This window comes from Pleurodeles waltl, chromosome 10 (assembly GCF_031143425.1).
Source record: "Pleurodeles waltl isolate 20211129_DDA chromosome 10, aPleWal1.hap1.20221129, whole genome shotgun sequence".
NCBI lineage: Eukaryota > Metazoa > Chordata > Amphibia > Caudata > Salamandridae > Pleurodeles > Pleurodeles waltl.
Genome location: NC_090449.1, coordinates 111,694,339 through 111,720,012, shown reverse-complemented (window position 1 = coordinate 111,720,012; position 25,674 = coordinate 111,694,339). Strand labels below are relative to the sequence as shown.

The following is a 25,674-nucleotide window of genomic DNA, read 5'->3' as shown; positions in this document are numbered from 1 at the left end:
AAAAACTTCTATCACACCAATGACAACACTAATGTTCCTGGGAGCAACTGGTTCAACGACTAAGCAAAAGACAGTCCATTTCAGTTCAACAGTACAAGTAACTCCTGGGGATGCTGTCCCCTTGCATTCCTTTAATTCCAAATTGCTGGCTTCTCATGTAGCCATTGCAGAAGGAGTTAGACAATGGGTGCAAATTCGAGTCTTCTTCGACATCGTTCGGATGACCCTGACCATGATAGCATCCATGCAATGGTGGGCTCAGAGTGGAAACATTGCCTGGGTCCAGAGTCGCAGACTTTGTAATATTGCTGCAGGTGCATCCTTAAAGAGTTTGGGCACTCAACTTCAGGATCTGACAATCAGTGGAGAAGGAAATGCACATTAACTTGCTGGAGCTCCTCTCAAAAACCAGGGCTGATACCTTTTAATAAGACATACAAGGTCAAGGGGAAGCGTTAATGACTCTGGTGTCGGGACAAATGTGTTCATCCGTAACAACAAGCCTTGAACAAATCTTACCATATCTTAAACTGGAAAAGTCCAGTTTAACTCACTCATCTATCAAAGTGTATTTAGCAGCAATATCCTGATTTCTTGAATCAAGTAAACTACCTTCTCTATGGTGAGCTAGAGAAATCACACAATTTCTCAAGGGACATTTCAGGGTGTTTGCTCCTGTAAGGGTACCCTCCCCCTGCTCAGCATCTCAGTTTTTCACTAAGTCAGTTATGAACGTTCCATTTGAACCACAAGACAGACTTGAAATACCTCACATGGAAGACGGCACTACTAATGGCACTGACTTTGGCAGGAAGAGTTAGTGACATCCAAGCGTTCACAATTGCAGAGCCATTCTTATAATTTAACCAAAACAGCATCCTCTTATCAACTGATCCAGAGTCCAATCCAAAGGTCCCGTTGGACTATAACCTTAAGCCAGACTATGGGCCAAAAATGGTTACCTATGCAAGACGTAAAGCGTTGTATAAAATTCTATTTACACACAACGGAACAACTTTTCAAGATGAACCAGTTGTTTGTGGCTTTTTGTACACTACAGAAAGAGTTTCCAGTGTCAAAGCATAGCAAGATGGATTGCAGCAGCTATCCAATTCTGTCCCAGACAAGCAGGAAAGCCCTTATCATGCTAGTTTAAGGCTCATTCTGCTATAGCTGTTTCCACCACTACAGCTCCCTTTGCTGGACTGCCTATTTAGGAGATATGCTGGGCAGCAACATGGTTCAGCAGGCACATCTTTACACACCATTACTGCCTAGTATCCTCTGACAAGAGTGAAGCGGCTGGCAGGACAAGCAGTATTGCACCATCTATTTCAACAAGGTTAGCCTTTTCTAACTAATTCTTTCCCACCATCCGCTGTACATTGTTATGTTGATGTTACCAAATACCAACTGCTGTCTGTTCTGATTCAAACGTGTATATCTATGAAAAGATCCAATACTGGAGAAGAAAATAAGTTACTTGTAACTGTAGTTCTCCAGTATTTATTGGTAACTTCCATAGATTCACAAGGGACCCACCCTCCTTCCAATAGAGGCTCCTCTTGTTTCTCTTCCCTACTATCTCACACGTGCTGGAAAATCTGAGGGACTGGAGCCTCTGTAGTGAGCGTTCTATAGGGTGCTGTGGCCTGATTGACTGAACTTTGGGTCTTTTTTGATGATGCATATAAGCTAAAAAATTGAATGTCTTTAACATTAACCTATGTCTTTTCCCTGTTGCTTTCTATGATACCGTGGAGATCCCACTTTGAGGAATGATTCAAGTATGTGAATCTATGAAAAATACCAATACTTGAAAACTACAGTTATAGGTAAGTAACCTTTTGTTCCTTTTTTGTGAACTGTGACATCATACACACACAAAGCTTGCTATAGCACCCAAAGTTGAAGGGTATGGTGAAACGTTTCCATCCCACTCTTAAAGCAGGAATTCAACTTGCCAGAGAAAACAGGTTTGACAGGAAGGCAGGTTCCTCAAGAGTGGTTGGTTGCTCACAGACTATCTCCCTGCTGCACTGCTGGTAAAGTGCTATTTGAATTATTCAGTGAAAGAAAGTCTCACTGTAAGTTAGTTCCTGAATGGATGAACTAGAGGAAAGGTTTTGTGAGTGTCTAAATTTTATGAATGGAAAGAGACACACATTTATCTAAAACTGATGCCAGGAATTCTAGTTTTGATGAGATGAAAGGAGGAGGTGGGATTCTGTAGTTGCCAAGCAGTGGTCAAAATATACAGAGCCCAGAACAGATCAGCAAATGGTCAGCCTTAAAATACAGAGATGGGTTCTCTTATGTCAACAACAATCAGTTGAAACACAAAATAGGGTAAATGGGGTATTCAGTATTTTAGCTATTTCCTCTTTGAGCAAGGTGAAATGCATTTGAAAGAAGCCAGAGTATCTGAAAGATTGCAATTCATGACTCTGAAATTGGAATTTGATCGCAATTTCTCAATTTTAATTTTCTTTTTTTAGTTTTCCATTGTGGTGTTTGTATAAGTGAACATATTATGTTAACAATCAAAAAAATGTTTGGGGCACACTGCTTCACATCCCAGCACTCACTTTGCCCCAATGCATCATAGTAAATGCTGTGCATGCTAACACTTCAGTCACAGTCTTCAGTTTTCACCCTTGTAATATGTTAACAACTATGGCTGTCTTTTGTTTGGTTGCAAGGGAGGAATTCTCCGATGTATTGTAGGCTGTCATAGGCTGTGTGTTCTGTGGAAGGCAGTTGGAGAGCTAATAGTTGGATGACATCAAATAAAGGGCCACTTATCTTCACCTACATGTCTGACTACTAACTGTTCTTCACTTTTCCCAACAGCACACACTTCTGTAGGCAGCAACAACACCAAGAACACATATAACCTATGCAATGGGACCTTGGAAAAGAAAGGATAATCAGACACCAGTAGTTGCTGGAAAACAACTACTAACTTGAAAGCAGCAACTTGGACTCTTATTTCCATGTTGCTTAGGTGGGAAGGAAACAAATCATTTTGCAGGATAGCATAAGCGACAAGTGGGTAAAGAATAGACATTCTCTAATTTAAACAGTTCCTTGCTAGACTTCTGATCATCCAGGCTAAGGATGCAATTGAAAAGTACCCAAGTCACAAAAGGGCAAAGTAACTTTCTCCTCCTGCTGTGTGGTGGAGAAAATTGCCCCAAAATTCCACTCGTTGTCAATTTAAGTGAATAAAATAAATTAACTGAAGGCATTATCATCCACTGAGGAAAAGGGTGGGGGGGTAGATCTTGAATTACTGAAACTTTCAAGTAGAATGCCATTTCCTTGAGTACTACAAATATAATGGAAGAGTGCCTTGAATAGGATGTCCCACTATCAGGAGTGTAGAGTTTAACCAAATATAGGTTGGGTTTCTCAGAAATATTTCATTTTCGTAGGTGTGGGGCCCATAAAGAATGCACTCCATTTTGAGTTGTGATAAAAACAAAATCTTGGCAGAACGTTATTTATAAATTTTTCTGTCTATTTTATACAGAGACTAGGAAAAAATGTTGTACCTCCTGATGACTAAGATTAGTGTTAGTAACTCCAGACCAGCTTAATTATGTTTGACTCTAGAACTTTTTGTAGTCACTAATTTTCTTAGGGATGTTATAAAGCTTAGAGCTCATTTTGGGTTGGCTCAAAAAGTGTTAATTTTTAATGTTTAAGGTCGAGTCCTGTTGCAGTATTGGCATTTCACACATGTTATTTGTATCTAGTTGAACTATGGTTTTAGATTTTTAAATACATTAGATACATTGTATTGTCTGTTTAAATGATCATATATGAACAAAATAAACTAGTGATTAAAAAAAATGATTGGGCAGATAAGCAAGAAGCATGCTCTTCTTTTCACTGTTTATGAAAATTGCCAAAAATTAGTGAAGATACCATGACAACATTCTCCATTATGGATATCTGGATTAAACTAATATACAAATTACCCTTCTCTGCAGGGGAGCCAGAATACTTATGGGGGAAGCAAATGATATACTGCCTTTTAGTAGCCAAAAAAGAAGAGGGTGCTAGGTGACATTTTACTGCATTGTGGATCTCTGGAGCTCCCTTAACATGTCAGTTCAATTTCTTTTTCTCTCATTGTCTGTCTGTTTTAGTTCAGCTAAACACTTTTAAACTAAGACTCAGCAAAAGTTGAAACAGAATAATTGGGTTTTAAAGTAGTCTCAATCACAAATGTACTGTTTAAATAAAATACAGTAAATTTGTGTTCTCAAGGGACGTACTATACTGTCTTTCAGTGCCTCTCCCCTGCTCACGTACAAGGCAATATGACAGACAGTGGTAGGAATGGGGATAAGAAATAAAATTGATCCACTGAACTCCACCAGTCTGACTGCCCAATGGTGATGTCTATAGAATGTGCTGGATATTTAAAGGCAAATAAATTGCTTCAGAAGCTTGCAATATAGGGATCTGTGCTTACCTATATTAGTGAATAGATATGCCCTAGCAATATCTCAGTGTAACCACAATCTGTGCTTTGATGCGGGACTGGTGATTCTCAAACATGCAAAGAGTGAGTACCTTAAATAATATGTTCACTAACATTTCTCCCTATGACTTGAGTAATTACCTCAAATGTCTTCAATAGGTTGTCACCATGAAAGACTGGTTATAGTTTTTACTTAACTCTGATAGTTCTGCAAGATAATTATCAATGTTAATATTCTGCTGCTTCCTAGTCTAAATAGTTTGTGTAAACATACTAGAACTCTAATACTTTATACTTTGACATCCCTAAATATAATCAGCAACATTGCCCAGGCTAAAAATCCTCCCTGTTACATAACAGGATAACCCTCAATAAAAATGTAGCATCCCTAAATGTTAAAATATTTAATACAGATGTACTGAAATAGTTCTGAGTTTGTATACACCAACAACATGACTTCCTGAAATACTTTGCTGTAATTCCACAGTCCTTCAATGCAAATCTGTAGGTAAGCATGCGGTTCTTGGCCACAGAAATCTGAGATATGCGCAGCAGGATCGTGACTGCAGCAACATTTTATCACTATTACCTTGCAAACGCACCATGGGTCACAAGAGAAGTTATAGCCAGATCATCGAGAGAGTCACAGTCTCTCCAGACTATTTGGGAGTTAATGGCCCTCTGAGAACTATAGTTCATTATATGGACATTAGCGAAGAGTGTGTTCTCTGCACATATGAAGCTTCAGTCCATACAGTACTGGCACTGTTCAGCGACAGGTAGCCTTTCCTTCTCTGAAACAGTGAAAGATGCTTTGAAGTGATGTATTCTACCTGTCCTTAACTGCACCAAATCCTGCAAAAGGAGAAGGGACACATAAAGTACGCAAAGGGGCCAGCTCCTTGTACAGCAGATGTCGCCTTTCTCTACTTTGAATTCCAAATGCCACATGCCATATTCTTCATTCTTTCATTGCTGCATGCCATCTACTCTGCATGTATTTTTTTGCCCTATATTTCTCTTTGATAGAATGATACTCCCACAGCTTGCTTTTGGAAATCATTATGTTACCTGCATTAGGTAAGTTATCATTGTTGGCTCAGACTAGCTAGGCACTAGGAATATAATCAAATGTATGTTAATATCAAAAATTGTGGTTAGGGTAGTTTGGGGGTTGCAGTTCGCTTATCCATTGTAGGGACTACCATTTTCTTCCCCATGCAACGAAGGAGGTATTTGACGTTTGACGTGGGTAAGTGTGGTTGTGCGACCTTACAGTGTAATACACTTACCAATCCCGATAGGTCCTGTAGGTTGTGTCTGCAAAACCCCCATTCTCAACCCTGGGTAGGTGTGGCACGAGCAGCAAGGCTTAGTCAGAGGAAAAAGTGTTAAGCATTTGAAAGCACCAAATTAATTGAGGAAGAAATCAGACACCAATTTATGAAATTAGGTTGTAATTTTATAAGAATGTAAACACTAGAATGAAAAAAATCCATTTGAGGGTTCCGGAGATACAGATTTTACAATAAATAATAAATCAGTGCAGTTTCACTCAACCACAAGCAAACCTTGGCACAATGGACAAATTGGACACTCAGATACTTTTTCAGAGAAAACTTAGGTAAGTGTCAATGCTGTCAGTTAATGGTACTTGAGTTGGCCAACTCTGGCAGGGGGCTAGTCAGGTGGACCAGCCAGGTCCTCAAGAACAGCTGCCTTCACACTCTATCCATGATGCAATGGATTCCTATGGCGTGGCCCTGATGCAAGGAATGAAGGTTGCTGAAGATACGATGCGGTTGACTGGGATTCCTCTGTCCATGAAGATGGTGAGGGGGTCTTGGTTGATGGGTCGTCATCCCACGAAGTCCTCTACGGTCTGTCTAAAGTCAAGTCACCACTGGCTTATCAGTTGCCCATTGTCGCGGTCAAAGAGCTATCCTTCCTGGGTCGATAACTTACCATCTGAGGGTCCCAGCATCTCTCCAACAGCACTTCCAGGCTCAGTGAACTCGATGCAACTTTGTGCTGCACAGTGGCATTGGTAGCGGCTTGAAGTCTTTCAGCTATCGACTTGCCCCAGCAGGCTTCTTCAGCTGTTGTGTCCCTGTACTGAGGAGGCCAGTTAACTGGCCCTTGGAGTTATCCTGGCTTTACTGGGCTCTGGGGATGGCTGTTCCTTCGGTAGGACACCTCCGGTACAGTCCCTCCCTTCACTAGCTACCAGGTGCAGTCCTCATCAGTGCCGCCTTTTTGCTGGTACATCAGTGAAACAGGGCATTCCTTCTCTGGTCCTTCTTCTGAGTCTGTTGAGATCATTCTGCCCAATCCCAAGATGGCAAGACCCCTCTCTCGGTGTACAGACCTCCCTCGCCCAACCCTGGGTTGCGGCAAACTCAGGGCTATAGGCCCCTGGGGAAGCCAGTTTAGCAGCTGGTTTCCCCCCTCTGCTTCCCATAATAGCCTGCCCAGTTTAACAATTGGTCTGCATCCCCTCCCCCTCCCCCTGTTTCCTTCGGGTATTCCACATTGGCTCTTCAAAGGCAGCTTCACCATTTGAAGCCTGTGTTTTTGGGCTTCCTGCAGGAGTAAGGTGGCACCTCCCTGGCCTGCAGTCCCTCATTGTTCTCTTTCCTGAGCGTAGTTGGCACATCTCTCCAGGTGGACAGAAAGCTGTCTTGTGGAGCAGGCTCCATGTATGCTCGGGAACGCACAGGAGTTTTAAAGGCACCAAAATGGCAGCTTTGCTAAAGCCTCACATTGCAACAGGTTACATTAATTTGAACTTGAGATACAAATTGGGCTTAATGTAACAAGTTGTTTGATACTTTGATCGCACTGTTCTAGAGTTAGCACAGCTGAGGGGTTCAGCGTGTGACCCTGTACTTGCCAATTGGACAACCAAGTCTTTCAACAGTAAAACGGTTGTTTCATGTGTTTTACTGTCATAATTCCCATTGTGCCGTTAGGGCTGGTAGTCCAGCCAAAGATGTGCATACACATATGTCCTGGGGAAGTGGTGACTTTGCCATTGTTTTCAGTGGCAAAGTCTGGCTAGATGTGCATGACTGCTGTACCAGTCTGCAGTGCCAGACTGAGGGACTTGCTTTACTTGGGGGACCTCCTGGGTGGCACAATCAGTGCTGCAAGTCCTGGGGTATTCCTTTAACTTACATGCCCTGGGTAACAGGGTACCATTTACTAGGACCTTAAAGGTAAGTTAGCCATTTCCACTTCTATATAGCCAATTCGGCGTACACTTTAAGGTTAGGACACAGGCACGTAGGTCTGGTTAGCAGGCCTCCGTGCACTCTTAGTAAAAAAAAAAAACAGCAGCATCGGTTGACAAACTTAGGACTTACCAATAAAAAAAAGATGCATTTACATACAGATTTTTTTTTTTTAAATCCCTAACCTGCCATGCTCAAAATCGAGGTGTGGGTATTAACCTCTTTTTCAGAATGTGCCCTAACAAGTACTGGGGATTTCATATCCCTTTATAAGTTGTATGTTTTGATGTGTTCTGTAATGGTAAGTGCAGCCAAACCTGTTTGCATCCATTTAAATCTGTTAGTGACATTAGTGGCACAGTATCGTCTCATAATCCTCTATATGACTGTGCAATTGGCAGTACTCTAACACATCCCTGGCCCTTGCCCCCACTAGTGATTTGCATCCGTCCCTTTCTCATGGTCATGCAAACCATTATGGCCCATGTTGCAATTTGCATGCTCTTTAAACCATGCAGCAAGTGCTAGATTACTCCTCACCCCCTCCAACACTTTCAGTCAAATAATCTTCATTCTGCAAAGTGTTCTTTTTTCCTTTTCCTTTTAAAGGGATGTAGCTATGTTGTTATTTTGGAGAAACTGTTAACACATATGAATAAGTGGACTAAATTTTAAATATTGATTTGAGGTTTGAGTCAAATGTGTTTTCTCTAAAGATGCACGCCTCCTTGATCTCATCCTTTACTTTTTAGAGCTTATTAACTAATAGCACAGATTACATGGCTTCAAAACAACTCCACATTGGCCCTCGTGAGCATTATATGGTGATGCCTAGTGGGTAACATAAGTTGTGCCTATCTGTGTCTAGATATTAGACAATTGAATGTGTGTAAACCTATCCTTATTTGTATTCCAGGTGTGGCCTGGTCTAACTGCTTTTCCTGACTTCACAAACCCAGAGACACATCAGTGGTGGTTGGAGAATTTACAAAAACTGTACAGTAAGGTGCCCTTTGATGGACTTTGGATTGTAAGTATTTGGCAAAACCATTTCTCTTGATTTACATTTACAATTTTGGTAATTAGATTAATGACAGTTAAATGTTTATTCAGAACATTCTGCTTTTGAGAATGGACTTACCGTTCCTGACCAATAGAAAGTATGCCCCTCACTCCACTCCGCACAGAAGAATGTACAACTGGTGCAGCTGCCATCTAATCTTAGCACTTTGGATAAGCACTGCATTACTTTGCAGACATGATTACAGGGATCTTCCACACATTAGCTACATTGTCATCTTCTGCACACATTTGTAATTTCTTCGTTCCAGTTGTACTCCTAGCCTGATCTGTTGTAAATTTCAAGACCACATGTTGGGTATTTTTAAATAGGTTCTCTCGTAGGGGATTTCCATGTATAGTCATAAGCACTGAATAGTTCCGCGCGCCTGCGGGGACCCCGGAGCACTGTTGTGTAGTATATTCTTAAGTGCAATCATCAGCTCCTTGACAAAAAGGTCTGTGAAAAACACTTAAGAATAACAATGTGCAGCCTATGTGAACAGCTACACAGGCCAAATTGTTAGAAGAAAAAAACAGTTGTAGTGTAAATTTCACGTTTAAACCTCTATTTATTCTATAAATACATAAATAAATACATTCTCATATTTTATTTACACCTCTCATGAGAATAAAACAATGTAGGGCAGTGTAGCCCATAGGCTGCCATTATACAGAATGAAAATAGAGCTGTGCCTTTAAGAAAGTAAAGTCTTCCTGTTTCCCATCATGCACAGCAAAAGGCAGTTGCCTCAGTTCTTTTTTCCGGCTCCTTTCTGACAGGACCCTGAAGCATTGAGCTCTACCTCACAAAATCCTTTTGTGACAGAAATTCATTTAAAATCTTTTGAATTTCATTTTCACTCGACGTTTTTAACATTGAGTGATAATTTTCTGCTTTTTTCTGTTAGATTCTGACAGAATTTTGAGGTTTTTCTACTTCAGAAATGCCTTCACTGTTTGACAAATGTCCTTCTTGTGGCAGAAAAAAGGCCAAAACAGATCCACATCGGGTCTGCATAATTTGCCTTCCATCCAGCCACAAACCGGAGTCGTGTGACATCTGCAAAACCTTCTCCAGAAGGACCCTTCGTGACAGGGAGAAGATCCGACTCCAGGCGAAAGAGGACAGGAGGAAAAGTGGTCATTCTACCACAGAGCGAGGAGAAGGTCAGTCTTCTACCAGGGCTCACACTGGTTCCTCTATAACTCCGACCAGACCGGCTCAAAAACGGCACAGGTCTCCGACGACGTCGAGGGCGTCGACGTCGAGACAAGGAACGGCGCCAACATGCTCGCCGTCGAGGAGTGGTTCGCCGGCGAGAAAGAGACATCGCTCGCCGTCGACGACGATTTCGCCGTCGAGACGGCGTGGACTTTCGCCGTCGAGATCTGGGTCACCGTCGACACGGCGAGGACGTTCCACGTCGAGGAGATCTGAATCCGGTTCGCCGTCGAAACGGCGAGATCGATCAACGTCGAGGGGTGCTCGACGTCGTAGACGTTCACCGTCATCACGGCGACGTCGAGGGTCGTCGTCGAGAGATTCTCAACGGCGAGAAGAATCGACGGCGAAGGACACTCGCCGTCACCGTACTTCGACGTCGAGGAGTGTGTCGACGTCGAGACAATCAAAAAGACCTAGGAGGGTTTATACAACCTCAGAATCCTCGGCTTCAATCATCCTCCTTCCAGCGTCTCCACAACTCTCTCCTCGACAATCACCATTGCCACAGACGCCGGTAACACCTACGGCGCCTCTTCCGGCTCCGCCTGTAGAGTCTATTTTGAGGACTCCAACGCGGTCTGTAAGACGTTCGGGACATTCCTCTAGACGCTCTTCTTCCTCTCGACACCGTCATGACCCACAGAGATCTCAGCATTCACATCACAGGCGTTCTTCTTCGTCTACACGGGACTACTCTCCAACCCTATCGGACTCACCGTCCCCGAGAGTGTCCCCCATAGATGATGTGAATACGTTCCAGGAGGTCTTAGTACGAGGGGCAACCAAGCTGAACATCCCGCTGGCGGTACCTGCCCCATCGACGTCAGTGATCTTCGAGACCTTGCATCACAGGACATCTTCCAGACCTTTGCTTCCACTGGTTCCAGGTCTCCTTGAACCAGCAATGGATATTTTCCTTGCACCGGCCGCAACAAAGTCTGCTCCTTCCAGACTTATTAAAAAATATCGTCCACCAGAACAAGATCCTCTATTCTTGAGGTCGGACCCAGTTCCTGATTCGGTGGTCATAGTAGCGGCAAAGAAACTGCATTCAACCTCACCATCTTCTTCTTCACCTCCAGATAAAGAGAGCAGAAAGATAGATGCTGCAGGACGAAAAGTATGCTCTACTGCAGCCGTCACGATGAAGGCAGCCAGCGCTACTGCGTTATTAGGGCGGTACGATCGTGCCCTCTGGGACTCTTTAATACAGTTTGCGGAACATCTTCCTAAGGATAAAAGGGAAGATTTCCTGGAGGTCGTGGGTGAGGGATCCATGGTGTCTAACCAAATTATAAGTGCTGCAGCTGACTCTTCGGTGCTATCCGCACACAATTATGCACACGGGATAGCGCTCAGAAGGCATGCATGGTTGAGACTTACATCACTCAAACCTGAAGCGCAGCAGAGAATACAAAACCTGCCTTTCTCGGGCTCCACCTTGTTCGGTTCTCATGCCGATGACGAGATGGCTAGAATGAAAGCTGAACTAGATACCTTGAAAGCGGTAGGGATGGAAAGACCGAAAGAACAAAGAAAGGTTTTCCGGCCATATCAACGACGACTTTTCACCCACCGGTATCAGTCGCCACACTGGATGTCTTCGCGCCCCCAGCAACAGCAACAACAGCAGTATCAAAGGGGTTTCTCTACTCAGCGAAGGTCGACAAGGGGTCGTTCAACACCTCAAACTCAGGCAACTCGACAGGCTCCCACGTCTAAGCCCTGAATCTTTGCTTCCCCCTCCTCCGTTATCCACTCCGGTAGGGGGAAGTATCTCAAATCATCTGGACGAGTGGCTACGCATCACAACAGACGCCTGGGTATTGAATATTGTGAGACATGGTTACGCTCTCAGATTCACCAGTCCTCCACCATCTGTTCCACCCAAAACAGCCAACCGCCATCTCGAAGCTCTACAGTTAGAGGTCAATATCCTATTGCAAAAAAGAGCCATAGAACCCGTTCCCATCAGCCAGCAAGGGAAGGGGATTTATTCGAGATATTTCCTTGTACCGAAAAAAGACAAACAAGAGTTTCGTCCCATCTTAGATCTGAGGACAGCAAACAAATGGATTCGCAAAGAAAAATTCAGGATGTTAGCCTTACACCAAATTTATCCACATCTACGTCAGGGCGACTGGCTATGTGCGATAGATCTTTGCGACGCTTACTTTCACATCCCAGTAACCAAGAAACATCGAAAATTCCTAAGGTTCACTGTCGGAAAACGCCATTACCAATTTGCAGTTCTACCTTTCGGCCTAAAATCAGCGCCAAGAACTTTTTCCAAATGCATGGCGGTAGTAGCCGCCCACTTGAGGAAACAGCGAATATTCGTCTACCCCTATCTAGACGATTGGCTCATAAAGGCCTCCAGTTGTCTCGAGACACAGCAACATTTCGAATGGACTCTACAACTGCTGCAAAAACTTGGTCTTCAAGTCAATCTCCTGAAATCTACAGCAACACCTGTTCAGAGGTTGCATTACTTAGGGGCCATTGTAGATACCAGGCTAGGAAAGGTGTTTCCTTCGGAGGAACGACGGTTATCGATTCTCCAGAAGTGCAAACAACTGCAGGAAAGACCTCAAGCCACTGCAAGAATAATAGCTTCTCTACTGGGCTCGATGGCGTCTTGTATCCATCTGGTTCCCAATGCTCGCCTCCATATGAGACCATTGCAGGAAAACCTGGAGGATCAGTGGTGTCAACTGAGGGACGATTGGGAGAACAAAGTCCTTCTTTCTCCTCACACCCTACAATCCCTCAAGTGGTGGTGTTTACCCAGCAATCTCTTGGTGGGGATTCCGTTCCAACAACGGCCCCCATCTCAAACCATCGTAACAGATGCGTCACTGATCGGATGGGGGGCGCACATGGAACATCTTCGAGTCCAAGGCGAGTGGTCACAGAGAGAGAGTCTCTATCACATCAACCTGCTGGAACTTCGCGCAGTCCACCTTGCGCTCAAAGCCTTCCTTCCCTCTCTGAGAACGGAAACTCTCCTTCTCCAGACAGACAACGTGGCCACTATGTACTACGTGAACAAACAAGGAGGCACCAGGTCCAGAATTTTATCCAGAGAGGCTCAGACAATCTGGCATTGGCTTCTAGCCAGGAACCTGTCACTAGTGGCAACTCACCTGCCCGGCATCCAGAATGTTCAAGCGGATGCCCTCAGTCGGGTAATGGACGAGAACCACGAATGGGTACTACACGACGACGTCGTTCATTCCATTTTCGCACTCTGGGGTACCCCCTCTACAGACCTATTCGCAACCCCAGAAAACAAAAAATGCCAAAACTTCGCCTCCAGATATTACCATCCAGGGACACTGGGGAATGCCCTGTGGATAAGCTGGTCAGGAGCATTTCTTTACGCCTTTCCACCGCTTCCCCTGATTCCGGCGGTCCTCCAGAAGCTGTCCAATGTTCAGACCAAAATGATCCTAATTGCTCCGGAGTGGCCACGCCAGTGGTGGTTCCCAGACCTTCTTCACCGGTCACTCAAACCACACATCAGGCTACCATATCGTCCGGACCTTCTCACGAAGTTCAGAGGGCAGATATCTCATCCCAACCCCTCATCGTTGAGTTTGGCAGCATGGCTCCTGAGCTAGTGCAATATGGACACTTGAACCTACCTCAGGATTGTATGGAAATTCTGAAGGAAGCAAAGCGCCCTTCCACACGATCAGCCTATGCAAGCAAGTGGAAGAGATTCTGCATTTGGTGTTTACACAACAACATTGACCCGGTTTCCTGTGGAGAACAATCTATCCTGCCATACTTGTTAAGTTTGGCAAAATCGGGCTTACAACTGTCGTCAATAAAAGTTCACTTGGCGGCTGTCACAGCATACAGAAAGAGTCCTTCACAAACTTCCTTTTTTCGGATTCCGATTATTAAGGATTTCCTAGAAGGTTTAAAGAAGGTTTTTCCCCCCATTAGAAAGCCTTCTCCTCCATGGGAACTGAACGTTGTCTTATCACGTCTGATGCTGCCGCCATTCGAGCCAATACATAAGGCATCGCTGCAACATCTCACATGGAAAGCTGCTTTTCTGGTGGCAATCACTTCAGCGCGTAGGGTCAGCGAAATCCAGGCCCTTTGCGCTCAGGAACCCTACACGGTTTTTCATTCGGCAAAAGTGGTAATGAGAACTCATCCAAAATTTTTACCTAAGGTAGTCTCCGACTTCCATGTGAACCAAACAATTTCATTACCGACTTTCTTTCAGAATCCAGCTACTCCTGCTGAGAGAACTCTGCACTCTCTGGATGTAAAGAGAGTATTGAAATTTTACTTGGACAGGACAAAAAGCTTACGAAAATCACAACAGCTTTTTATTAACTATGGCCCAATCAGAACAGGTTTGGGTACATCTAAACAATCTTTATCCAGGTGGATTGTTTCATGTATAATGTTATGTTATCAGTTAGCAAACAAATCCCTTGGTGGTAGGCCAAAAGCCCACTCTACCAGAGGGAAAGCAGCTACTGTAGCCTTGATGAGAAATGTCCCTTTGGCAGAAATATGCAAGGCTGCCACTTGGAGGTCGGTCCATACCTTTACTAAGCATTACTGCCTTGATACAGACGCTAGGGCAGATGCTCAGGTTGGGCAGGCTTTGCTCAAGAATTTGTTTGCATGATTCATGTTTTTCTCAGTATTCTTATATCTACTCCACCGCGGTTATGGGGATGGGCTTGCTACTCTATTCAGTGCTTATGACTATACATGGAAATCCCCTACGAGAGAAGAAATGGTTTCTTACCTGTAACTCCAGTTCTCTCGTAGGGGTATTTCCATGATAGTCATAAGCAACCCTCCCTCCTCCCCGGTGGAGTTGACATAGAACATGAATATTATGGAGGTTGGTACTCCAACAAATGTTTTGTTTTTTCTTCATGTCAGGTTAATAGCCTCCAAAAAAGAACTGAGGCAACTGCCTTTTGCTGTGCATGATGGGAAACAGGAAGACTTTACTTTCTTAAAGGCACAGCTCTATTTTCATTCTGTATAATGGCAGCCTATGGGCTACACTGCCCTACATTGTTTTATTCTCATGAGAGGTGTAAATAAAATATGAGAATGTATTTATTTATGTATTTATAGAATAAATAGAGGTTTAAACGTGAAATTTACACTACAACTGTTTTTTTCTTCTAACAATTTGGCCTGTGTAGCTGTTCACATAGGCTGCACATTGTTATTCTTAAGTGTTTTTCACAGACCTTTTTGTCAAGGAGCTGATGATTGCACTTAAGAATATACTACACAACAGTGCTCCGGGGTCCCCGCAGGCGCGCGGAACTATTCAGTGCTTATGACTATCATGGAAATACCCCTACGAGAGAACTGGAGTTACAGGTAAGAAACCATTTCTTATCTCTTATATGGATAATGCATACCACATTTATTTGCTCTCGATTTAATGTTTGACAATTGCAAAGTATTGTTATAAACTGTAAATTTTACCTCAGAAGCTCAAATTAAGAGCTGCTAAATGGAATAAACTTTCCTTTTCTATTACATGACCGGAGGACCCCCAGTTTCAAACATTGTTGAAATTTTACCTTGAAGATAAAAACTAAATTTTTCTTCCACAAACATTGATTTGAAAAAGCCTGAATCTTAGCAAAGATGATCGCCCATTACCCGATCTACTCCACTTCTACTTAACAAAAAGCTTATTTAATTCCAGGCCTCATTCACAACGTGTTCTCTAGACTACCCCTCTCTTGATCAACTCAACCTTTCCTAATTCTTTTCCCTTGACTGGTCTTACTGTTAAGACTCACTGCCTTACTAGCACATTGGTGATCTTTGTTCTTATCTTTTTTGTCTTTTTAAGTATTTTCTTTCCAACAAAATGCTCCAATAAAGTGCATCTGAATAATCAACATTAACTGAAACAAAGGTTAAGGTACAACAACTTCTACAACTTGGAAATATTTGAGAACAATCATTTTTTTTAAAGAAAACAAACAAATATAATTGTGGTTATGCAAATGGTCAATAATTCTTCTTTGCATTAAACACAAACAAGCCTGTCGGCACAAGTTGGAAGAGAGGTCAAAGAAAGTACTGAAAGGGTGCAAAATAGAAGAGGAATAACGTATAAAGAAAACTTTTGCATAAGGAGTACACAGAACATAAAACGACAATCAAAGAGAAAGATTAAGTATGCAGCCCTTCATGATCATTTCAAGATGCTTTGAACTGGTATAACGTCCCTCAATGGCAGTATGTCTTTGCAATATCAGTCTACATTATATTGTTGGGTCCCCTTTCCAATCTGGCAATGACAACTAAAATAATTTAATCTATATAAGAGAAGTATAAATTATAAACACTTCAGAATCAAAATTGCCTCTAGTTAAACATCTAGGCTGCAACTAGGAGCAACACAGACAATACTGGAGTAACTGAAGACGTTGGAAAAGAGGTAGTAGGAAAGTTACCTGTGCCACAAATGTATGTTTTTTTTCATAAGTGAATGGGCACATGGGTGCAAGTCAATTGGTAAGGAGCACTGAAAGGCAAAAGTACTGATATTATTACACACATGCCCAAAACATACCAAGGTAGGCATGCATATAAACACAGTGATTAATGATCAATATTTAATGTGACTTATTTATGAGAGCCTCTTGTTCTTCTTACTGCCTCCATTGGTAATTCTACATTGGGGTGCGTGGTCTGTGGTGCATGAAAACAAATTGCAGAGCTGCATCCATTTCTTTGCTCCTTTTTAAATAGCTAATCTCCAATTCTTAGTTCAGCTTCCTTCCCATAGTGCATATATCTGCATGAGAAGTGAATAACACCAGGCCCTAAATCTGCCCAAGTGCCAAGCATAGCAGAAGTGGAGTGGATCCTTTGTGTCTGGTCCAGGCAATAGACTCTGAACACCAAGCTTTTTAAGGCACGATAATTAATATTACATTTGGTGTATAACTAAAAACACATGAGGCACAACTTTTGAATTCATCACCACACCAATGACCTGAATTCTGTTAGACCCACACCTCCAGTAGGACTTAGCTGGTGCCCAGGTACCTAGATCAGGACACTTGGCTACTTGGGCTACATCCAGGATTCGTACTGTGACGGGGGCATCTGCCCATACCCCTGGTAATATACCGACACAGTTCCAGTGGGGTACATTGTGGCACAATGGTTAGAGCGGCAGACCCTGATGCAGAGATCTGGCCTAGGACCAGGGTTCAGTTCCCACCTCTGCAGCTCTTGGGCTCAATTCCCTTGGACCAGATAATTCTCGCCTCGGTGGCTAATCTAATTAACGGGTCCCACTCTGTAACTCTGTGCAATAGCTTGCTTAATCTCCACAATGGCCCTCACAGCGCTTGGATGCCTGGCTTCACCCTGGGGCTGTCCGGGAGTGGGCGCCTCACAGAGAAAAGCCAGGAGGGGTTCCACAGCGGTATACGTACAGTGCCTTGAGACCCTAACGGGTGAGTAGTGCGCTAAACAAGTGCGAAGTGGGGCAGAACCCATATTTTATTCAAGACAAAGCAGAGTCCCAAAAGTCCTGTAATATTTAGAGTGCTCTTTGGAGATGGTGCGACTGGTCTGCATATGATTGGTTCTTTTTTTATTATGCACAGCAGAGCACCATAGATAAGCACAATTTATCCCCAGTACCTTACAAGACAAATTTGCAAGCATTCTTTTGATACTCTTTAATCATAGATGTAATTTCTAATTAGTGGTGTGCAAAATGTGCATAATTTGCTTTTGCGTAACTACAAGAAATTCTGGAAAAATCAGTCAGTTACACATAATTAATTGAAATGCAGATGAATCATTTAGCACCATATTTTAGTGTGAAATGTGTTCTTGCGCCAGCTTGTGATGAAAGGACTTATTTTGCTCTTTAAAAAAGCGCTTAGAACATAATTGCCTCGAACAATAGTTACTTGTGTTAAGGTTTGCGTTGTTTCCATACTCCCACTCTATAATTTTGTCTTCAACAGTGGCCTAATTATGCTGTGTGGCTTGGTGGTGTTACTTCAGAAATTTTGCCTAACAAGCATAATGTGAAATCCTCTAAATTATGCAAAATACAGTACTGTATGTTAAATTTCTCCCATGCCTATTTCGGATCCCGGTTTCACCTAAAATTACAAGCCCAAGTAATTCTGTCTTCAAAACACATTTTCTACCAATAGCTTCTCTATCTTTCTCAGTTGTATTGTGTGGCTTTCTAAACAACCTACTCTACCTCAATGTATTGTTGCTTAAGGTATTGTCTAAGATATTATACTGATCAGCAAAGTTGATTTTGGTGACAATAAAGCTATCATTTGTCTTGCAGGAACAGCTCTAGACAATGCAGAGTTCTCCCCTTCATACTATTCTCATATTCATAAATACAGAATATCTTGGTTCTGTGTGGGATTCAGGAGCAATTATTTGCCAAAGAGAATTCTCTTTCTGATTTTTTTATTTTTTTTTCAAAACGATTAGTTTACCATGTCTATTTTAGCACAGGCATTTTCTTTTATTTCACCACTACTATGATTGTTTGTATAAAGTGGGACCTTAAAACCCTAAAAATACACTTAAACCTTTAAATGATTTTATAATTGGAACCTTTATAAATTAAGCAACTTGGACAATGACCAGATAGGCAGACATAGCCTTTAAGTCAACGATAAAAGGAAAGCTGCTTTGTGCCTTCAAGGATTTTTGCTGACCCAACTTTTCCTTGAGGCACTCCAATGTGAATATCCCCTGAATGCGCTCTGCATATATCTTTTAGACTGAGTTTTAGTTCAAGCTGTGTTTAAATACAGAGAGCCTGTTTGTCAAAGTTAACTTACCCAAAAACGTATATTGCTCAAAAGTGTAAGTCTACTACTTATTTGGACCGTTAACAAAATCCAAGTGTGAAATTACTCCACAAGTGTAACAAGTGTAACTCACGTCTCAACAAAATTGAAGGGCCTGGGCGCTATACACCTTGAGTAACTTACTGTTTTTAATAAGTTTACTACTTTATGCCTATTCAAAAAATCTGAATTAAAGTTTCTCTTTCTGAGTAAATTTAGACTTGGATTTGTAATAGTTAAGCAGTAGTAATATATGATGACCATAATCCCCTATGCATTGGGTGACTCTGCTCATGGCTATTCCACAGGCTGTTCCCTCTACCGTTCCCAAGCCAAGTCCATAAATGATTTTCTCAGATTGCTCCTCAAACCGCATTTCAGCCGGCTCAACCAATGTACGACTGATGCCACCTCTACCACCCACACAGAGAACCTTAACGAGTTCAGCCTGTACCAGTGCTTCTCATTCTGTGCAGAAATATGCATGCAGGTTCCTTTGTAATATTTAAAATCCTACAGAACATGGTCCCATCTATAATGTGTATGTATGTGATATTTGTATAGCACAAATCTAGGGGAAGGGCACTAGAGCACTTTATGGGGTCAAAGACAAAGATACAGTCAACAAGTGTTTTGAGGGGTAGTGGTGCTCTGAAACTGGAAATGAACTGTTTTGCACCATAGTATTTTCAATGATTGTCTCAATTGTAGAATATTCCTGCCTGCATGCAGGGATTCTGTAACACTTCAAATCCATAAAATAGAATGTACATTTAAAAAAGGGGGAATCTGGTATGTGTATGCGTAGTTACAGCTTCCTTCGCCTATGTAGGCTATTTTTTTCTGAGTTCCTCATTTTACCCATCAGACTGCATTGCAGCACTAGGTCGTTATACTGCTGTCTAAATAATTCCTAAGGTCAAAGGTGTGAATTTGAATATAAAATGATCAGCAGACAAATGTGCACTATTTCTTTTTAGAAGCTCACATTGTACAGGCAGTTGCTTGAGAGCCTCAATTCATTTGTTGGGACTAAAGCTAATATACTGTTCTCTGAAGAACTCCTTGCCATTGGAAAGTACAAACTGGGGAGGAGGGAGAGTTGTTTATGACTTCAATGATTTCTGTGATGCAGAAGCAATATTATAAGTAATGTTTCCTCTCTCTTAAGATCTTCATTGATAGTCATGAACGTAGAAGAAAATGCCAAGCTTACCTCCAGAACAACCCTTTGCCTGAAGGTTTAAACAGTGAAAGAATGACAATTGCTTGATTAGCAACGACAAGCACTTCATCCTCGATTCTGAATCCGAGTAGTAATTGTATAAATATATATCCTTCTAGCTGCTTTACAAGTGTCTGACACAGTGATAGTGCATAACCAAGCAGCTGCTGCCGCTTTCCCTCTTGTTCGAGTTCTGCACGTAAGGATTTCTTGGTCTGTTTATGTGGTCTGGATGCAGCCAGACCAGTGCAAAGTGGACATATTTGACAAAATGTTGGGTAGATTTTCTTATATTTTTTGCTTTGTATGAGTACAATTTTAGGATTTACCTTGCATAGGTGGAAATGGATATATATATATATGTTCGATTGCATGTGTAGCTGCAGATACACATGCTGTGCACATCCTGCCATCTAGTGTTGGGCTCGGAGTGTTACAAGTTGTTTTTCTTCGAAGAAGTCTTTTCGAGTCACGAGATCGAGGGACTCCTCCCATTTCGGCTCCATTGCGCATGGGCGTCGACTCCATCTTAGTTTTTTTTTTTTCCGCCATCGGGTTCGGACGTGTTTCTTTTCGCTCCGTGTTTCGGGTCAGAAAGTTAGTTAGAATCTCGGAAAAATCGTCGGTATTGTTTGCGTTCGGTATCGGGTTAGTAATAACAGATCGACACCGATTTTTGAAGAGCTCCGGTGGCCCTTCGGGGTTTTTTCGATACCCCGTCGGGGCCTGGTCGGCCCGGCCACGTGTCTCTTCAAGGCTGATGGAACGGACCCCATTCCGCTTCTGCCCAAAATGTCATAACAAGTATCCATATACAGATCAGCATCTGGTCTGTAACTTGTGTTTGTCTCCAGAGCACAAGGAAGATACTTGTGAAGCCTGTCGAGCGTTTCGGTCCAGAAAGACATTAAGGGACCGAAGAGCGAGAAGACTGCAGATGGCGTCGGCGCCGACAGGACAAGGGCGTTTCGAGGAGGAAGAAGAAACTTTCTCCATCCAGGAGTCGGACTCGGACGAGCTCGATCCAGAAGAAATGCCGAAAACCGTGAGTAAGACGTTGAAACATAAAACTCACGAAAAGACCACGAAAGCCCGGGGGACGCCACCGCCAACAGGCCATGGCTTAACCCGAAAAATGGGTGACCGATCATCGGCACCGAAAAAGGGCACGCTGGTGTCGAAGTCATCCGACTCCGGTCGAGATACCGCCACTCAGCAATCTCGGGCCCGAGACAGCGGCTCCGAGCAAGTTCGGCACCGAGACAGCGGAACCAAAATAAGTCGGCACCGAGAGACCACGACGCCGAAAATAAAAAAGGTTTTGTCAGAACCGAAAAGAGCAGCCGAAAAGGTTTTGATACCGAAACATCCGGCCTCGGAACCGAAATCAAGTTCCTACACAGAGGAACAAGGACTGTCCTCACAAATTAAAACACACAGATTTGGACAGGAACTAGAGACAATGGAGCCAGACTACACCCAAAGAAGGCTCCACATCCAAAAAGAAACGGGGAAGATCAGCACTCTCCCTCCTATTAGAATGAAACGCAAACTTGCCTTCCAGGAGAAAGACAAGCAGCCACAGGCAAAGGTGGCTAAACAAGTAAGCCCGCCACCGTCCCCACAACGCTCTCCGCAACCATCACCGATAGCCACTCCACCAATGATGCAATCCCCAACTCATACAGGGATGAGTCAGGACGATCCAGACGCGTGGGATCTTTATGATGCGCCAGTGTCAGATAATAGTCCTGACTGTTATCCAGCTAGACCGTCACCACCAGAAGATAGTACAGCTTACGCGCAGGTGGTGTCTAGGGCAGCGGCGTTTCATAATGTCAGCCTACATTCTGAGCCAATTGAAGACGACTTTCTATTCAATACACTGTCGTCCACACACAGCCAGTACCAGAGTCTCCCCATGCTACCTGGAATGTTAAAGCACTCCAAACAAGTGTTTGAGGAGCCTGTAAAAGGAAGGGCTATTACTCCAAGAGTGGAGAAAAAATATAAACCGCCACCAACTGATCCCATGTACATCACACAACAATTAACACCGGACTCAGTAGTAGTAGGGGCAGCTCGCAAGAGGGCAAACTCACACACTTCAGGAGATGCACCACCTCCAGATAAAGAGATTCGTAAATTCGACACGGCAGGAAAAAGAGTGGCAGCACAGGCAGCAAACCAGTGGCGTATTGCAAACTCACAGGCTTTGTTGGCCAGATACAATAGAGCTCATTGGGACGAAATGCAACACTTTATAGAACATTTGCCCAAGGAGTTCCAAAAGAGAGCACAGCAAGTAGTGGAAGAAGGACAGAGTATCTCAAACAATCAGATACGGTCAGCAATAGATGCAGCAGATACAGCTGCTAGAACTGTAAACACAGCAGTGATAATAAGGAGACATGCATGGCTGCGTACATCAGGATTCAAACCGGAAATACAACAAGCCGTGCTGAATATGCCATTTAACGGACAGCAGTTGTTTGGGCCGGAGGTGGAGACTGCCATCGAAAAGCTTAAAAAAGACACAGATACGGCCAAAGCCATGGGCGCACTCTACTCCCCACAGAGCAGAGGCACATTTCGAAAGACACAGTTTCGAGGGGGGTTTCGAGGACAAAGCACAGAACCCACAACCTCACAAACAAGGCCCACTTATCAAAGCCAATATCAGCGGGGAAGTTTTCCGGGACAATATAGAGGGGGACAGTTCCAAAAAAGTAGAGGAAAATTCCAAAGTCCCAAAACTCCACAAAGCAAGCAGTGACTTGCACGTCACAAATCCCCAACATATAACACCTGTGGGGGGGAGACAAACCAAGTTCTACAAACAATGGAAGGAGATAACAACAGATACTTGGGTCTTAGCAATTATCCAGCATGGTTATTGCATAGAATTTCTCAATTTCCCACCAAATGTCCCACCGAAGACACACAATATGTCAAAACAACACATGGATCTTCTACAAATAGAGGTCCAAGCGTTGTTACAAAAACAAGCAACAGAATTAGTACCAATTCATCAGAAAGGAACAGGAGTTTACTCTCTGTACTTTCTCATACCCAAAAAGGACAAAACTCTAAGACCTATATTAGATCTCAGAACGTTAAATACCTACATCAAATCAGATCACTTTCACATGGTGACGTTACAGGACGTAATCCCATTGATCAAACAGCAAGACTACATGACAACACTAGACCTAAAGGAGGCATACTTCCATATACCGATACATCCTTCACACGGAAAGTACCTAAGGTTTGTATTCCAAGGGGTACATTACCAATTCAAAGTGTTGCCATTTGGGATAACAACTGCGCCAAGAGTTTTCACAAAATGCCTGGCAGTGGTAGCAGCGCATATCAGAAGACAGCAAATACACGTCTTCCCGTACCTAGACGATTGGTTAATCAAAACCAACACGCAAAACCAGTGTTCACAACACACAAGGTACGTTATCGAGACCCTCCACAAACTAGGTTTCTCACTCAACTACACAAAGTCGCACATTCAGCCGTGCCAAACACAGCAGTACTTAGGGGCGACAATCGACACAAGAAAAGGGGTTGCCACTCCAAGTCCACAAAGGGTACAAGCATTTCACAAGGTAATACAGGTCATGTATCCAAATCAAAGAATACAGGTCAAGATGGTAATGAAACTACTAGGCATGATGTCCTCATGCATAGCCATTGTCCCAAACGCCAGATTGTACATGCGGCCCTTACAACGGTGTCTAGCATCACAATGGTCACAGGCACAGGGTCAACTTCTAGATCTAGTGTTGATAGACCGCCAAACATACACCTCACTTCTATGGTGGAACAGCATAAATTTAAACCAAGGGCGGCCTTTCCAAGACCCAGTGCCTCAATACGTAATAACTACAGATGCCTCCATGATAGGGTGGGAAGCTCATCTCAATCAACACAGCATCCAGGGACAATGGGACACTCAGCAAAGACAATTTCACATAAATCACTTAGAACTACTGGCAGTATTTCTAGCGCTAAAAGCATTTCAACCCATAATAAGCCACAAACACATCCTTGTCAAAACAGACAACATGACAACGATGTATTATCTGAACAAATAGGGAGGAACACACTCAACTCAGTTATGTCTCCTAGTACAAAGAATATGGCATTGGGTGATTCACAACCACATTCGCCTAATAGCACAGTTTATTCCAGGGATTCAGAATCAGTTAGCAGACAATCTTTCTCGGGATCACCAACAGATCCACGAATGGGAGATTCACCCCGAAATACTAAACTCTTACTTCCAGAGATGGGGAACACCACAAATAGACCTATTTGCAACAAAAGAAAAAGCAAAATGCCAAAACTTTGCATCCAGATACCCACAAGATCAGTCTCAGGGCAATGCGTTATGGATGAGTTGGTCAGGGACATTTGCATACGCTTTTCCCCCCTCTCCCACTCCTTCCATATCTAGTAAACAAATTGAGTCAAAACAAACTCAAACTCATACTAATAGCACCAACTTGGGCAAGACAACCTTGGTACACAACACTATTAGACCTCTCAGTGGTGCCTCATGTCAAACTACCAAACAAACCAGATCTGTTGACTCAACACAAACAACAGATCAGACACCCAAATCCAGCATCGCTGAATCTAGCAATTTGGCTCCTGAAATCTTAGAATTCGGACCCCTTAGACCTTACACAGGAATGTATGAAGGTCATAAAACAAGCTAGGAAACCAACCACTAGACATTGCTATGCAAATAAGTGGAAGAGATTTGTTTATTATTGCCACAATAATCAAATCCAACCTTTACACGCATCTGCTAAAGACATTGTAAGCTACTTACTACATTTGCAAAAGTCAAAGCTAGCTTTTTCATCCATTAAAATACATCTTACCGCAATTTCAGCTTATCTGCAAATTACACACTCAACTTCTTTATTTAGGATACCAGTCATTAAAGCGTTTATGGAAGGCCTGAAGAGAATTACACCACCAAGAACACCACCAGTTCCTTCATGGAACCTCAATATTGTCTTAACTCGCCTTATGGGTCCACCTTTTGAACCTATGCACTCATGTGAAATGCAATATTTAACATGGAAAGTTGCATTTCTAATTGCAATCACATCTCTAAGAAGAGTAAGTGAGATACAAGCATTTACCATACAAGAACCATTTATTCAGATACACAAGCATAAGGTAGTCTTACGAACAAATCCTAAATTCTTACCAAAAGTCATATCACTGTTCCACTGGAATCAAACAGTAGAACTTCCAGTGTTCTTTCCACAGCCAGATTCTGTAGCTGAAAGAGCACTACATACATTAGACATCAAAGGAGCGTTAATGTACTACATTGACAGAACGAAACTAATTCGGAAGACAAAACAATTATTTATTGCTTTCCAAAAACCCCATACAGGAAATCCAATATCTCAACAAGGCATTGCTAGGTGGATAGTTAAGTGCATTCAAACTTGTTATCTTAAAGCAAAAAGAGAACTGCCTATTACACCAAAGGCACACTCAACTAGAAAGAAAGGTGCTACCATGGCCTTTCTAGG

The 25,674-nt window shown here is 42.9% G+C and overlaps 1 protein-coding gene across 2 annotated transcripts in view; it reads left to right on the top strand.

Annotated features, from left to right (window-relative positions):
• GAA (alpha glucosidase) overlaps nt 1-25,674 on the top strand; it is a 480,333-nt gene that overhangs the window by 227,016 nt on the left and 227,643 nt on the right. For both annotated transcript variants that reach the window (XM_069209906.1, XM_069209907.1), the window contains exon 10: nt 8,645-8,758. In XM_069209906.1, coding sequence (XP_069066007.1) covers nt 8,645-8,758 — 114 coding nt within the window. The remainder of the gene's footprint in view (nt 1-8,644; nt 8,759-25,674) is intronic.